We start from the raw sequence: 13,334 nt of genomic DNA on the forward strand, positions 1-13,334 counted from the left end.
GCGGGGCGGGGCCGCCAGCACAGTTGCTGCAGCCGCCGCGGGAGGTGTCGGAGTAAGTGGGTACCGGGCTGGCGGGGACCCTCCTCGCGGGTGGGCGCGGGCGGGGCCCGAGCGTTGCCCCTGCCTCTGGTCCCCGGGGACCGTGAGCCAGCGAGCTGCTGGGATCCCTTCCCCATGCAGGGCAGGAGGGGCGATGGGATCGCCATCGGGGTCGGAAAGGCACACCCGTATCCTTCGGATGGGTGATCCAGACACTTCCGCCTCTCACTCTAACTGACCGCAGTGAGAGGGTAGCAGACGTCCTCCTTGCGGAGCGGTTGCATTTTCCCCCCCGTACGCTGTGGGGGAAACTGAGGGTCCACAAAGCAAGCCAGGCTGGTGGCAGCACCCACTCCAGCACTGATAAGAGAACACACCTTTACAGGCAAAACCCGTGGATCCCACCTGCTCTAGAGTCCCAGTATGTCACTACACCTCTGTTTATTGAGGAAGAGGCCGTAGGTACAAAATATCCAGCGGATGGGGGAAGAGGGGTCGGGAAAGAGGGCTGGGTTGAGCTACAAGGTAATTGCCAACATATTAAACACTATGGTTTACACGCATCCTTATTTAATATTCACCATCGTGAAATTTGTCAGGGAGGTACTGTCCGCATTTTCATGCCTGAGGAAACAATCTCGAAGATCTCGAGTCCTTTGACTAAGGTTGTGCCGTTGATAAATGGAGGAACGGAGATTAGAACCCTGGTCTGTCTCACAGCAGCGCCTTCTGGTGGGTGGTGGAGGCACTTGGCCCAGCCTATTAATTCCTCTGTGAGCTGAAAGTTGGGATATTTTCCTCTTCCTGGTTCATCAGCCTAGGCAGAGGGTGTTGCTGGGTGAGAAGGGCTTCTCCCCTCTCCCCAGCCACCTGCATCCCTCCCTCTATTCCTGTCCCTTACCACTGATTCCTTTTGTCACCTGTCCCCTACAGGACAAGATGAAGCTCATCATCCTGGACCATTATTCTCAGGCCAGCGAGTGGGCAGCCAAGTACATCAGGAATCGCATCATCCAGTTTAACCCAGGGCCAGACCAGTACTTCACCCTGGGACTTCCCACTGGTGCGTTGTGGGATAGAGAAGGTGCCATGGACTGGAGGCAGGGGGAGAGAGTGAGCATCTGGGGTTTTTAAGGGACCAGGTTCATGGGCTCATTAAGCCAAGAGACTCTGAAGGAGGGCTCTGAGGTGCTGGTGCTATGAGTGAACAACCTTGTTTCCTGGACATGCAAAACAGAGGACAGTTTCCTTTATGGTCTGGTTTAGTTGCTGCCTTCTCCTAAAGAGTTCTGGTATAGAAGGGATCCTGGTTAGGCAGGAATAACCTGATTTTTAGACTCCATTCTTTTTTTTTTTTTTTTTTTTTAATTTTTTTTTTTTCAACGTTTTTTATTTATTTTTGGGACAGAGAGAGACAGAGCATGAACGGGGGAGGGGCAGAAAGAGAGGGAGACACAGAATCAGAAACAGGCTCCAGGCTCCGAGCCGTCAGCCCAGAGCCTGATGCGGGGCTCGAACTCACGGACCGCGAGATCGTGACCTGGCTGAAGTCGGACGCTTAACCGACTGCGCCACCCAGGCGCCCCTAGACTCCATTCTAAGTCTTCCCACCAGAAGTCCTTAACAGAACTGAGTCGTAATGTCTTCAGGCATACATTTTATGTAATGAATGAATTTCTGTGCATCTAAAGCGCTACTAGCTGAGCATTATCCTTGGGAGAATTGAGAAGATAGTCCACTCAAAGCATTTTCTATAATTAATTAAACACAGGATCTAAGTGAAAAACAGTCCCAGTTTCTTCATTCATTCATTCATTCATTTTTAATGTACATCCAAGTTAGTTAGCATATAGTGCAATAATGATTTCAGGAATGGAATCCAGTGATTCATCCCCTACGTATAAACACCCAGTGGTCATCCCAACAAGTGTCCTCCTTAATGCCCCTTGCCCATTTAACCCATCCCCCTGCCCACAACCCCTCCAGCAACCCTCAGTTCTCTACATTTAAGAGTCTCTTATGTTTTGTCCCCATCCCTATTTTTATATTATTTTTGCTTCCCTTCCCTTATGTTCATCTGTTTTGTAGCTGAAATTCCACATATGAGTGAATCATATGTTTATTTTTCTCCAATTTCACTTAGCATAATATACTCTAGTTCCATTCATGTTGTTGCAGATGGCAAGATTTCATTCTTTTTGACTGCTGAATAATACTCCATTGTGTGTGTGTGTGTGTGTGTGTGTGTGTGTGTGTGTATATGTATATGTATACACACACACACACACACACACACACATTGATGGACATTTGGGCTCTTTCCATACTATGGCTATTGTTGATAGTGCTGCTGTAAACATGGGGGTACATGTGCCCCTTCAAAACAGTTTAACTGTATCCTTTGGATAAATACCTAGTAGTGCAACTGCTGGGTCGTAGGGTAGTTCTATTTTTAATTTTTTGAGGAACCTCCATAAAAGTCCCAGTTTCCTATGGAAAAAATCAGTATGTTGCCTTTATGGGAGGATATTTTGACCTCAGCTCCTTAAGGCAAATGTCCTGATTCTTTCTTTCTAAGTTTGGGTGGATCTGCCCCTCATTGTCCCATCCACTAGAGCAGGGACCTTCACACCTTTTCTGTAAATGGTCACATAGTCAATATTTTACACTTCACTGGCCACATAGCCTCTGTTGCAACTACTTCACTGTCCTTGTAGCTCAAAAGCAGCTGCAGACAATACATAGATGAATGTGCATGGCCGTCCACCAATAAAGTTTTATCTGTGGACATTGAAGTTTGAATTTATATAATTCTCATATGTCACAAAGTAATATTCTTTTGATATTTATAAGCCATTCTTCACTGATGAGCTGCACAAAAAGAGGGAGCAGGCTAGTTTGGGCCTGTAGTGTGAAGTTTGCTGACCTGTGCACTAGAGGTTTATGGGAGCAGTATCTACACGTATCTGGAAAACCACCAATGTCTCAAGCCCCGTGGGGGCTGCACTAACATCCTGTTTTGTAACTAGAGCTATTCTAGGTCAGAGTCTATGCTGCTGAAATCCCTCCCTAATTCCCCATCACCTGCATAATCAGATCCCGGCTCCTCAGTGTGGCATTCAGGGCCTTCCAAGAGCTGGCTCCTTCCTGTCCTGCTTGAACCAGCATGGCATGTCCATATAAGGGTTCCTTGGAACATCCCTCCTTTTAGGTGAAACATCTAAAAGGTGAAAACATCTTTAATTGGCGGAAACCAAATAAACCAACTCTAGCTAACTCAAGCAGAAAAGGAATTTATTGGTTAGATATTGGGGAGCTCACAGAATTGATGGAAAAGCTAGAAATTTGGAAAATGCACATGATGAAGCTCAGGGGAAGGATAGAGAAGCTGTGTGGCTCAGGCATGGCTGAGGCCATGTCACAGGGACAGATTGATTATGGGGTCAGGGAGGGAACTTTCATTCATTCAACAGGTTATTTAGTGAATGCCCGCTGCATGCCAAGCTGTTCTAGGCACTGGTGATACAACAACAAACAAAAGAAACAAATTCCTTCCTTCCTAAAGCTTTAAGTGTAGTAGGAGAGACAGATAATAAACAAGTCGACAAAGTATGTTAGATGGTGATGAGTGAATGAGAAAAATGAAACAGGGAAAGGGGTTAGGGTGTGTCTAGACAGGGGTGGGGGTTTGCAATATCAGATATGGTGGTGGGGAAGGTCCATCTGAGAAAGTGATGTCTGAGTAAAGGCCAGAAGTGAGAGTTATGCAAATATCTGAAGGGAGAGCACTGCTGGCAAAGGGAACAGTATGTGCAAAAGCCCTGAGGTGGCATTGCAAGGAGCAGGATCAGTAAGGGTGAGAGAGGTAACCAGGGGCCAAATTATGTACATATTTTGTTAGGATTATTACTCAGTGAAATGTGAAGCCATTAGTAGTTTGTGAAAAGAGTGATCTGATTTGGGTGGGTCATTTTTCTTTTCATCATCTTATTTTTAAGAATTTCAAATATTCACAAAAGCTTAAAGAATAGTGTAGTACCATTTTCCTGGGCTCACCAGTTGTTAACATTTGCCACAGTTTCCTTCTTCTCTTCTGTCTCATGTTCTCTCTCTCTCTCTACACACACACACACACACACACACACACACACACACACACTTTTTTATGAGCCACTTGAAAGTAAGTTCCCAACCTCCTGACACTTTACCTTTAAATCTTTTGGCATGTATCTCCTCAGAATAAGGACATTCTCTTACATAACTACAATGCTATTATTATCCCTATTAAAAATCCTTCCATAATATCATCTGATATACAGACTGTAGTAACATTTCTTTCCACATCATCCACATTTATGTTTTATAGTTTTTCCCCCAATAAGCCTATATCCAGACTTCATGAATATTTACTTTTTTAATCTATGGAAGTCCTGCCTTTTTCACGTGCTTTATGACATTGGCTTTTTAATGACCCTCAACTCGCAGGAGTTTGCTGCTCCTCAGGGAAGTCTTCTGTGAACCTACAGGCTTACCCTGGTCATAGCTGACACTACTGTTTCATGTTCCCAGTCCTACAGGGTGAGCTCTTCCAAAGCGGCTGCTGTGTCTCCTGCTCCTGTGTTCTCATTACGTGGCCCCCTGCCTCACATGTTAGTTGCTCAGGGAATATTATGTCAGTAAGTAAGGTGATGTTCACTCAGGTTACTCATCATGGTCATTTCAGTCAGCCGTGTCCTGAGCACTGGGATTCAGCAGTGAACGGGACAGACACGGCCCTGCCCTCCTTGAGCTTACAGTCTAGTGGGGAAGTAGGCATTCAGAAGCAGTTAGGATTGGAGCATTGGGATAGGACTCCATATCTGACATGTTCTCTCAGATCTGATAGGTTCTCCTTGCTGAGCAGCCCAGCTGGGCATCTTCAGGAGCTGGGAGCTAAAGGGAATTCATGGCTGTGGCCTCTCTTACAGGGAGCACCCCAATTGGCTGCTACAAGAAGCTGATTGAGTATTATAAGAATGGAGACCTGTCCTTCAAATATGTGAAGACTTTCAACATGGATGAGTATGTGGGTGAGTCTGTCTCTTTTAAGGTGTTTCCTGATTCCAGGAGAGTTGTACTCCTCCCCTTTCAGGCTCAGCCCAGGAGAAGAATAGGGAAGTCCCAGGGAGCCAGTGATGTTTAGTGATAAGCTCAATTAGCAATACCTGTCTCTTCCAGGCCTTGGTGTACTCAGCTATGAAAGCTGACCTCCCAGCTTGTAAGCAGTAAGTGATCAAACAGATATGGAAGCCTCTTGTACAGAGCAAGCATTTTTTTTTTTTTAATGTTATTTTTGAGAGAGAGACAGAGGGAGCACGTGAGCAGGGGAGGGGCAGAGAAGGAGACACAGAATCCAAGGCAGGCTCCAGGCTCTGAGCTGTCAGCACAGAGTCCGATGTGGGGCTCGAACTCATGAACCGTGGGATCGTGACCTGAGCTGAAGTTGGACGCTTAACCGACTGAGACACCAAGGCACCCCCAGAGCAAGCATTTTAAATAAATATTAAATGAGTATCTCCTTCTTGTCTGCCTCTTCCCCAACTCCATGCCATTTCTTTCTGGAGCCAGTAATTACAAATGGCATCGTGGCTGGGGTGTGTCCCTCAGTGTCCGTGTCCTGTGTTTCTCTCCAGTGTTCATCCTCCAGCTCCCCTTCCTGCAAGGTACACTGGGAGAGGAACGGACGCTGGTGTCCCTTCCAAAGCTGAAAAGCTACACCTTGGTCTTCTGTACCCGCCCCCTCCCCACCCCCCGCCAGGCCATCATTCCATTTGGCTTCTTTTTAAACATCTTTTTTTTTCAATTGTGGTAAAATCCATAAAATTCACCATCTTCACCATTTTTATATGTACAGTTCAGCAGCGTTTAGTCACACTGTTGTGCAGCCATTCCCCAGAACTCTTTTCATCTTGCAAAACTGAAACTCTACCCATTAAACACCAACTACCCATTTCCCACTTACCCAACCCCTAGCAACCACCATTTTACTGTTTCTGTGAGTCTCACTACTCTAGATACCTTATATAAGTGGAATCATAGAGTAAATGTCTTTTTTGTGACTGGTTTATTTCACTCAACAAAATGTCCTGAAGGGTCATCCATGTTGTAGTGTCAGAATCTTGTTCCTTTTTAAGGCTGACATTAAACATCCACCTTAAACATTCTTTTTCTTGGCTAAAAATCATTTTGTGAAGTCCTGAGATAATTCTGTCCAAGCACCTGGCATTGAAGTTGGGGTTCAGGCTGAGCGGGGTATAACTGTGGGTGAATGGTGAGGTGGGAGGCACGGGGGAAGGGGCATGCTTACTTCCTTTCCCAAATGGGCCAAGCCCCACTCCCAGGTTGCTAGGCCACCTCCAAAAGCCCAGAGTGGCCCTGGCCTCCAGCCTACAATTACTCTTTTGTGAAAAGGAGATCCAGATGAGGGGATTTCTCAGGTTCCTGGTGTGTAGCTACCTTCACCCAGTCCTGTCATCACAGCAGTGGTGGAGGGTGGACACAGGGAGACCAGGTCAGACTATCCTAAGTGTCTCAGGGCCAGAGGGGCGGTGCCTAGGGCTCCCTGATGAGCATTTCCCTGAAGGAGTCTGTGAAGGTCTGGGGGTATCCCGGCATCCTCTTTGGAACGAGAGCTGTGGCCCAGCCTGGGAATGACTTAGTGTAGCCATGGCCCCACAGGCCTTCCTCGAGACCACCCGGAGAGTTACCATTCCTTCATGTGGAACAACTTCTTCAAGCACATTGACATCTGCCCAGAAAACACCCACATCCTGGATGGGAATGCACCTGACCTGCAGGCCGAGTGTGACGCCTTTGAAGAGAAGATCAAAGCCGCGGGAGGGATTGAGCTGTTCGTTGGAGGTGAGCTTGACACTCTGCAGCACGTGTACAGGGCAGGCCCAGGGTGGTGAGGACATGTGGGAACGGGACGAGACCCATGCCTGTCTCACTGCAGCTTCTTCACTGCACTGAAACAATAGCAATCATTTATCACCCTGAGTCAGGGAAGACCCTGGAGTAGGAGCCCTCACCTTAGCTGTGCTGCTCAGTGACTGTGTGATCCGCACTTCAGTGCCTTGTTGGTAAAGTGAGACGTCTGGATTTGGACTCTCAGATTCTATTCCCTAGTCTTAAGTTTTTGTATGGATCAGTCCATGGGACTTACCTAAACAGTTCAGAGCAAAGACTCTGTGTAGTTCCAGAAGATTGCGACTTGGACCCCACACCACTGTAGCTTAGCCATTTGAACACCAGAGAAGTTTGGTGACTTCCCCAGGGTCAGCCGCAACAGTGGAAAGAAAGGAAGAATCTAGGGTGGCCCCTTTTCAATTTGAGGTTTGTTCCTACCCTGGGCTGCCCTCTTCCATTACCGTCTGTCGCCACCTCTGGATTCACCCATGGGGGTGATAAGTTGGGACTTTTACTGCTCTAGATTTAACTCTTCTTTACTTCAAGGCAGGGAGGAAGAGGCTAATGTTCTCAGCACTCATGTTCTGAGATTTTATAAACTTTGCAACCCCTGACCAGGCCATTTTTTATTTGCTGTAACTCTATCTCAGCAACAGGACTCCTGACTACTGGGAAGGAGAGAGAGAAGTTACCCATCAGTAATCTTGCAAAGCGGAAGCTATTTGGAGTGCTGCTTACTTAGCTTTCTGAGGGTGGTAGTGAGGCCACGACATCTGTGTGAGCCTCAAACAGAAATGCCAGGAGGTGGGGAGAGGGGAAGATCTTATGCTTAAAGTGTACCTGCCCAGGGTGAATGGGAAAAGAGATATGATTTCAAGGATTTTTTCAGACCCCAGGTGGGGAAAAATAGATTGTCCATTCTTGAAATCTTGGATCCCTGGGACTGACAGGCCTGTCCTCATTGTTTCTCCTGGGCAGGCATCGGCCCCGATGGACACATCGCCTTCAATGAGCCGGGCTCCAGTCTAGTGTCCAGGACCCGTGTGAAGACTCTGGCCATGGACACCATCCTGGCCAATGCTAGGTTCTTCGATGGTGACCTCACCAAGGTGCCCACCATGGCCCTGACGGTGGGTGTGGGCACTCTCATGGATGCTAGAGAGGTAAGGGCGCAAGCCGTCCACAGGCCTTCCTGGGGGGTAGGGTGGTGAACTGGCCTTTTTGTTGTTAACTATACAGGGTACCACCTGGGTACAGTTACAAATAAGACCTTACAAATAAGGCTAAAATCCTAACTGATCCCATCACTGCTCCCCCTTCCTCTTTGGAGGCAACCATTGTTCTCAGTGTGAGGGAACCCTTTTCAGCACTGCCTACTTACAAAAGGCTGCAGGTCCCCCTGCCTCTGCCTGCCTAACTTCTCCCAGGCAGAAAGGAGCCTGGCCCTACTGATGTCAGAATATGAATTTGCACCTGCCCGGGTACTGAGAGGGACTGCTGGTTCCCTGCAGTTGGTGGAGGTCACTGTTCGAAGGGAGCTCCCCCTGCCACCCCAGGATAGTCGTGGTTCTGGGCCTGTGTTCGGGGATTCAAAAATGTGGGGAGGTGTGATTTGAACTCGGTTCAGTGTGTTTTTCCCTAGAAAGTGGAGTATCATTTGAATTTTTGGTGGTTCCAATTTCTTTACTGTCTTTCATTAGAATTTTAAAAACATTTTCTCTTCCTTTCAGGGGTATATTCAGTGGGAAGCAGCTACACATTTTAGCTTCAAGTTTCTTTGCCTAACAAACATCTACATCAGTGAAAAGGGCTCCCTGTTTCGAGTGAACTTTTGTGAAATGAGTGATATTACCCACTTTCTCTTGGGTAACCTTGACTCAGTATCTAGGAGGTCACCCTGCTATTTTTGGCCTTGCAGCTTGTAAACCCTACGGTTTGAGAGCCCTCCCTGTCACGTGACGGTATTATGATCTGGGAAAGGACCTGGGTCTGGAAATCAGGAGTTCTGGGGTCCTGAACAAAGAGTCACATTCTCTCTGTGCCTCTGGTTTCATTTCTTATGAGAGAGGAACAGTAAATCCTGTTCACAAGTCCATGGTACAGTGGAATTATAATGAAAGAAATCTAGAGAGCAGAGTTCTTTACAGTCACTTTCCAGCACTTCTGTTCTTGATATTTGAACTGTTGAGAGGAGGCTGTGCCTTTATTTGAACAAAAAGCATCACCCCAAGTGCTATTAGTCAGTCTAATACCCGGAATTGAAAGTGACCAGATTGAGGGGCAGCCTTTCTGGGCTTCAACCTTAGGAGCCACATGTATAACTATTACCATCACTTCCATGGCCCTTTGTAGATGGGGCAGATCGGGACCACTCTTGTTCAGACTGTGCTTGTGAAAACTCACCCAGCCTAGGACCCCTTGGGACCCACTGTCACAACCATTGGGATAAGGAGTGTGGGCCTTTGTCCTGCATGTCTATTCATAGTCATCATCAAAGGTATCAGGAGGCACCATCAAGTGGTGGCCTTTGGGTCAGAAATGACCTGGAGTAAGGGACTTAAATCTCCTGGAGCCCTTTTCCTCGTCCTAGAACATGGGGATAATGATGCCCCTGCCTCATGTTATTTGTGTGATCAGGCGCATACAGCAGGGAGCACAGTGTGGTGCAGGCTAACAATTTAAAATGGTATATTAAAAACAATGATTCTTACAGCTGGTTGGGGAGACTGGGCCAGAATTCAGGTTTCTGGACTCTGGGTTCCACTGCTCATTCTCCTCCATCACAGGCTTGTTTTCTGATCCCCAGGTGATGATCCTCATCACAGGTGCTCACAAGGCATTTGCTCTGTACAAGGCCATCGAGGAGGGGGTGAGCCACATGTGGACCGTATCTGCCTTCCAGCAGCATCCCCGCACGGTGTTTGTGTGTGACGAGGATGCCACCCTGGAGCTGAAAGTGAAAACAGTCAAGTATTTCAAAGGTGAGGGGAGGGCTGGGGCTGGGAGTTGGTGGCCAAGTTTAGGGTGTGCCAGGTGTGAGGAGTGGATCTACTTTTCTTGCTCTGGCCACTTTCATAGACAACTCTGATTTTAACAAAAATGAAACCTTAGGATCTCAGAATACAGTCAATGCTCTTCCATCCATGACTGCAAGGGTCTGTTTCTGGAAGCCTCTTTGTTCTGAGGAGGCAAAAAACCCAATGAAATGAAAACTTGTAGTCCAAGGGCAACGTGGTGATCTCTTGGCAGTGATAGTGAGCCTCAGGGTGTTTTAATCTTTCAAGGTCTTCTGCAGGCCTTCCCCTCTAGGTAGGCCACTGAATTCTTAGGAGGATCTTTTTCTCTTCCACTTTAAAAAGGACACACTGGGGGCGCCTGGGTGGCTCAGTCGGTTAAGCGGCCGACTTCGGCTCAGGCCATGATCTCGCGGTCCGTGAGTTCGAGCCCCGCGTCGGGCTCTGTGCTGACAGCTCAGAGCCTGGAGCCTGTTTCAGATTCTGTGTCTCCCTCTCTCTGACCCTTCCCTGTTCATGCTCTCTGTCTCAAAAATAAATAAACGTTAAAAAAAATTTTTTAAAAAGGACACACTGCTTTAAACAAACTTACGTGAAAACCCTCATCTACTAAGCAGGCATATTGGGAATTTATTCTTTGGTTAAAAGATTAACCTTTGAGACTGCGTGCCGTTATAGCGGTCACGTCATGCTGTGTACCGCTCCCCACCGTTGCCCTGTAGCAGAAGCTACAGTGCCCCATGCCAGCCCCAGAGGCCTCCCGTACCCAGCTCCAGGTCCCGGCTCCACCGCTGCTGCTACTCCCGGGGGGTCGCATGAAACAGATGGGGAGTTTGATGCTCACCGGGTGACATACTTCAACAAGCCAGATATTGACACCTGGGAATTGTGTAAAGGGATGAACACGCTTGTTGGCTATACTTTGGTTCCAGAACCTAAAATCATTGATGCTGCTTTGCTGGCATATAGATGGTTAAATGATTTTGCTAGTGCAGTTAGCATCCTAGAGGTTGTTAAGGACAAAGCAGGACCTCATAAGGAAATCTACCCCTAAGTCATCCAGGAACTTAGACCAACTTTAAATGAACTGGGAATCTCCACTCCAGGGGAACTCGGCCTTGACAAAGTGTAAACCCCATGGATGGCTTCTCAAGGATTTATTCATAATGCTACTTGATTATAAACAGCCACCTGGAATTACTGATGATAACGTATTACCTTATTTGAACAAGTTTTCCTTTATTGAGTACCAAACCATGTAATGGTAACTTGGACTTTAATAAAAGGGAAATGAGTTTGAACTGAAAAAAAAAAAAAAAAAAAAAAAAGATTAACCTTTGAATGGCCAACACCCCCAGAGACTGGATTTAAAAGTCCTGTGGATTCTAGCATTCTTTGGAAATAACAAGTTCTTTTCCTACTCTAGGGTTTTTGTCATTTGGAGCCACAGAAAAAAGATGATTTTCAGGAAGAGGAAAAATTTGAGAGCTCTTGGATATGACTGTTCATAATGGTGGAACTTGGCTTCTACCTGCCTTAACTGCTTTTCGTTTTTAACTTTTCACAGGCCTAATGCTTGTTCATAACAAGTTGGTGGACCCCTTGTACAGCATCAAAGAGAAAGAAACAGAGAACAACCAGTCTCCTGAGAAACCGTATGGTGATTAGCCCGCGCTCACCCTAGCATCAAGGACGTCCTCAGGGCAGGCGAGGCATTTCTGGTGATTGCCTTTAGGAGGACACAGTTGTATTTCTCTCACCCAGTATGGTTACTCCAGACGAACGGGCATACAAATTATTCCTGGCTCTGCAGCATGGAGCCTAGTCGTCAGAGTTTAGGGACAGGGAGAATGACTTGTTTTCTAACTTAATCAGAAAAAAAGTCTCTGAAAAATGTACTCCATAATTTTTGATGTCTGCCCTACACAAATTAGGGTTTTTAGCTTTGGTTCTCCCTCTGGCACTGTTCTCACATACAGCACACTCCGAACAGGAATTTCTATCATTTGTATACTGATTCTCAATTTGGGGGGGGGGGGGTGGTGGGAAAGGGACCTGTGTATACGGGCCAGACCTCTCTGGAGAGGCTCTGAAAGCCCCTCTTGAGCAGGTCTGCTATTTGAGGATCACTACTCCAGATGAAGGAACAAATTCTCAACCTTATGTTCAGTTCCAAGTGCCGTGGCAAGAAAGAAAAGGATTTCTTTCTTTCCCTTCTTGTTTTTCTCTGCTCTCACAGTTGGCCTTTCCGTGAACTCGGAGGATTCCTTGGGGGAGAATCTGGGTGGCCCGGGCTAAAGAGAAGGCTTTTGCTGATAAACTCAGAGCCTCAAGGGGCATGGCCACATCACACTCCCCTCCCTCGGGGACCCTCCAGCACGGAAGGAAGGCGGAAACCCTCTTCCCAGCAGAGCCCATGTTTCTGTTCCAAGGTCTCCCTGGGGTGACAGATACCGGCACCATGTCAGTGTGCCCAGCTAAGGAGACGGGGGCCAGGGCAAGCAGCTCGCTTCGGCCTAAGTTTAGTCACAACACAAGTGACATGTTCTCCTGCTTCCCTGAGAGCTGAGTGCCAAGACAACATACCAAATGCTTCTAAAGGCGCCTAATAATAGCCTTTCCTCACTTAAAATACCTTGCCCTTCCAGCCCTCTCAGGTTCCTGTGGCGTGTTCTCGTGTTCCCAGAACACCAGGAAGCACAACCGTTTTGCCCCTTTATCCTTCACCCCGTGTTCACAAAATGAGTTCATTGCTCTGCCTTTCAACTCTCTTAAGCCTTCGTGGAGTGGATGCTGCCTTCCCCTATCTCTGTGCCTGTTTGAAGCTGCTGCTTCCTTTATTTCTGGGAAAGATCTTTCAGAGACCGGCTCAGGCCTCTCCTTGAGTGCTGTGTTTGGTACCTGGTGTTCTGTCTTTAGCTTTTATACGTGATCGTGCTGTCATTCTGTCTTAGGCTAGTGGATCGATGGGCTTGTTTACAATGTGACATTTTCTATTAAATCTGATATTTTCAAATAAAACATGTCTTTATGGGTTTGCGCCCCCAGGGGTCAGAGGGTGGTCTGCGTTGATACTTATGTATTTTGACAATGGCTGGTGAGCAAGGCTTCACATTCACTCCTCACAGCAGTTCCGTAAGAAGGTGCAGTCACAGCAACTGCTCACCCTCTTCCGTCACCAGAGGGAAAATAAAGTCATTCATAGACATGAAGCACCTGTGTAAAATGGCAGGTAGGAACAGATGAGCAATGAATTGTCATGTTCTGGCTATGCCTGGGATCCAAACAAGGATACGGTTTCTAAAGAGAATAAGGAGATTTGTGACCAAGGGG

At 47.2% G+C, this 13,334-nt stretch overlaps 2 protein-coding genes across 3 annotated transcripts; both read left to right on the forward strand.

Moving 5' to 3' along the window:
• The first annotated feature begins 978 nt into the window (after positions 1-978).
• Positions 979-13,055, forward strand: GNPDA1 (glucosamine-6-phosphate deaminase 1). 2 transcript variants are annotated; one of them, XM_058733181.1, is made up of 6 exons: positions 979-1,102; positions 5,007-5,108; positions 6,757-6,939; positions 7,966-8,150; positions 9,794-9,968; positions 11,569-13,055. In XM_058733181.1, exons 1-6 carry the CDS (start codon positions 979-981, stop codon positions 11,667-11,669), a joined length of 870 nt encoding a protein of 289 aa, XP_058589164.1. In that variant the 3' UTR covers positions 11,670-13,055. The 2 variants fall into 2 exon arrangements, with proteins under 2 accessions (XP_058589164.1, XP_058589171.1); XM_058733188.1 differs by lacking the exon at positions 5,007-5,108.
• On the forward strand, positions 10,566-11,317 carry LOC131513900 (cytochrome c oxidase subunit 5A, mitochondrial-like). The gene has a single exon (XM_058733232.1). The coding sequence runs from the start codon at positions 10,690-10,692 to the stop codon at positions 11,053-11,055; it is 366 nt and encodes a 121-aa protein (XP_058589215.1). The 5' UTR covers positions 10,566-10,689; the 3' UTR covers positions 11,056-11,317.
• Positions 13,056-13,334: the final 279 nt, after the last annotated feature.

Source organism: Neofelis nebulosa, chromosome 1 (assembly GCF_028018385.1).
Source record: "Neofelis nebulosa isolate mNeoNeb1 chromosome 1, mNeoNeb1.pri, whole genome shotgun sequence".
Classification (NCBI taxonomy): Eukaryota; Metazoa; Chordata; class Mammalia; order Carnivora; family Felidae; genus Neofelis; species Neofelis nebulosa.

What these genes read in the sequence shown, in the direction of transcription:
- GNPDA1 (XM_058733181.1), top strand. Translation starts at nt 979, where the DNA reads ATGAAGCTCATCATCCTGGACCATTATTCTCAGGCCAGCGAGTGGGCA. An exon ending in GATTGAGCTGTTCGTTGGAG is followed by an intron (nt 6,940 to 7,965) that starts GTGAGCTTGACA and finishes TCTCCTGGGCAG; the next exon opens with GCATCGGCCCCGATGGACAC. An exon ending in CTCTCATGGATGCTAGAGAG is followed by an intron (nt 8,151 to 9,793) that starts GTAAGGGCGCAA and finishes TCTGATCCCCAG; the next exon opens with GTGATGATCCTCATCACAGG.
- LOC131513900 (XM_058733232.1), top strand. Translation starts at nt 10,690, where the DNA reads ATGCTGTGTACCGCTCCCCACCGTTGCCCTGTAGCAGAAGCTACAGTG.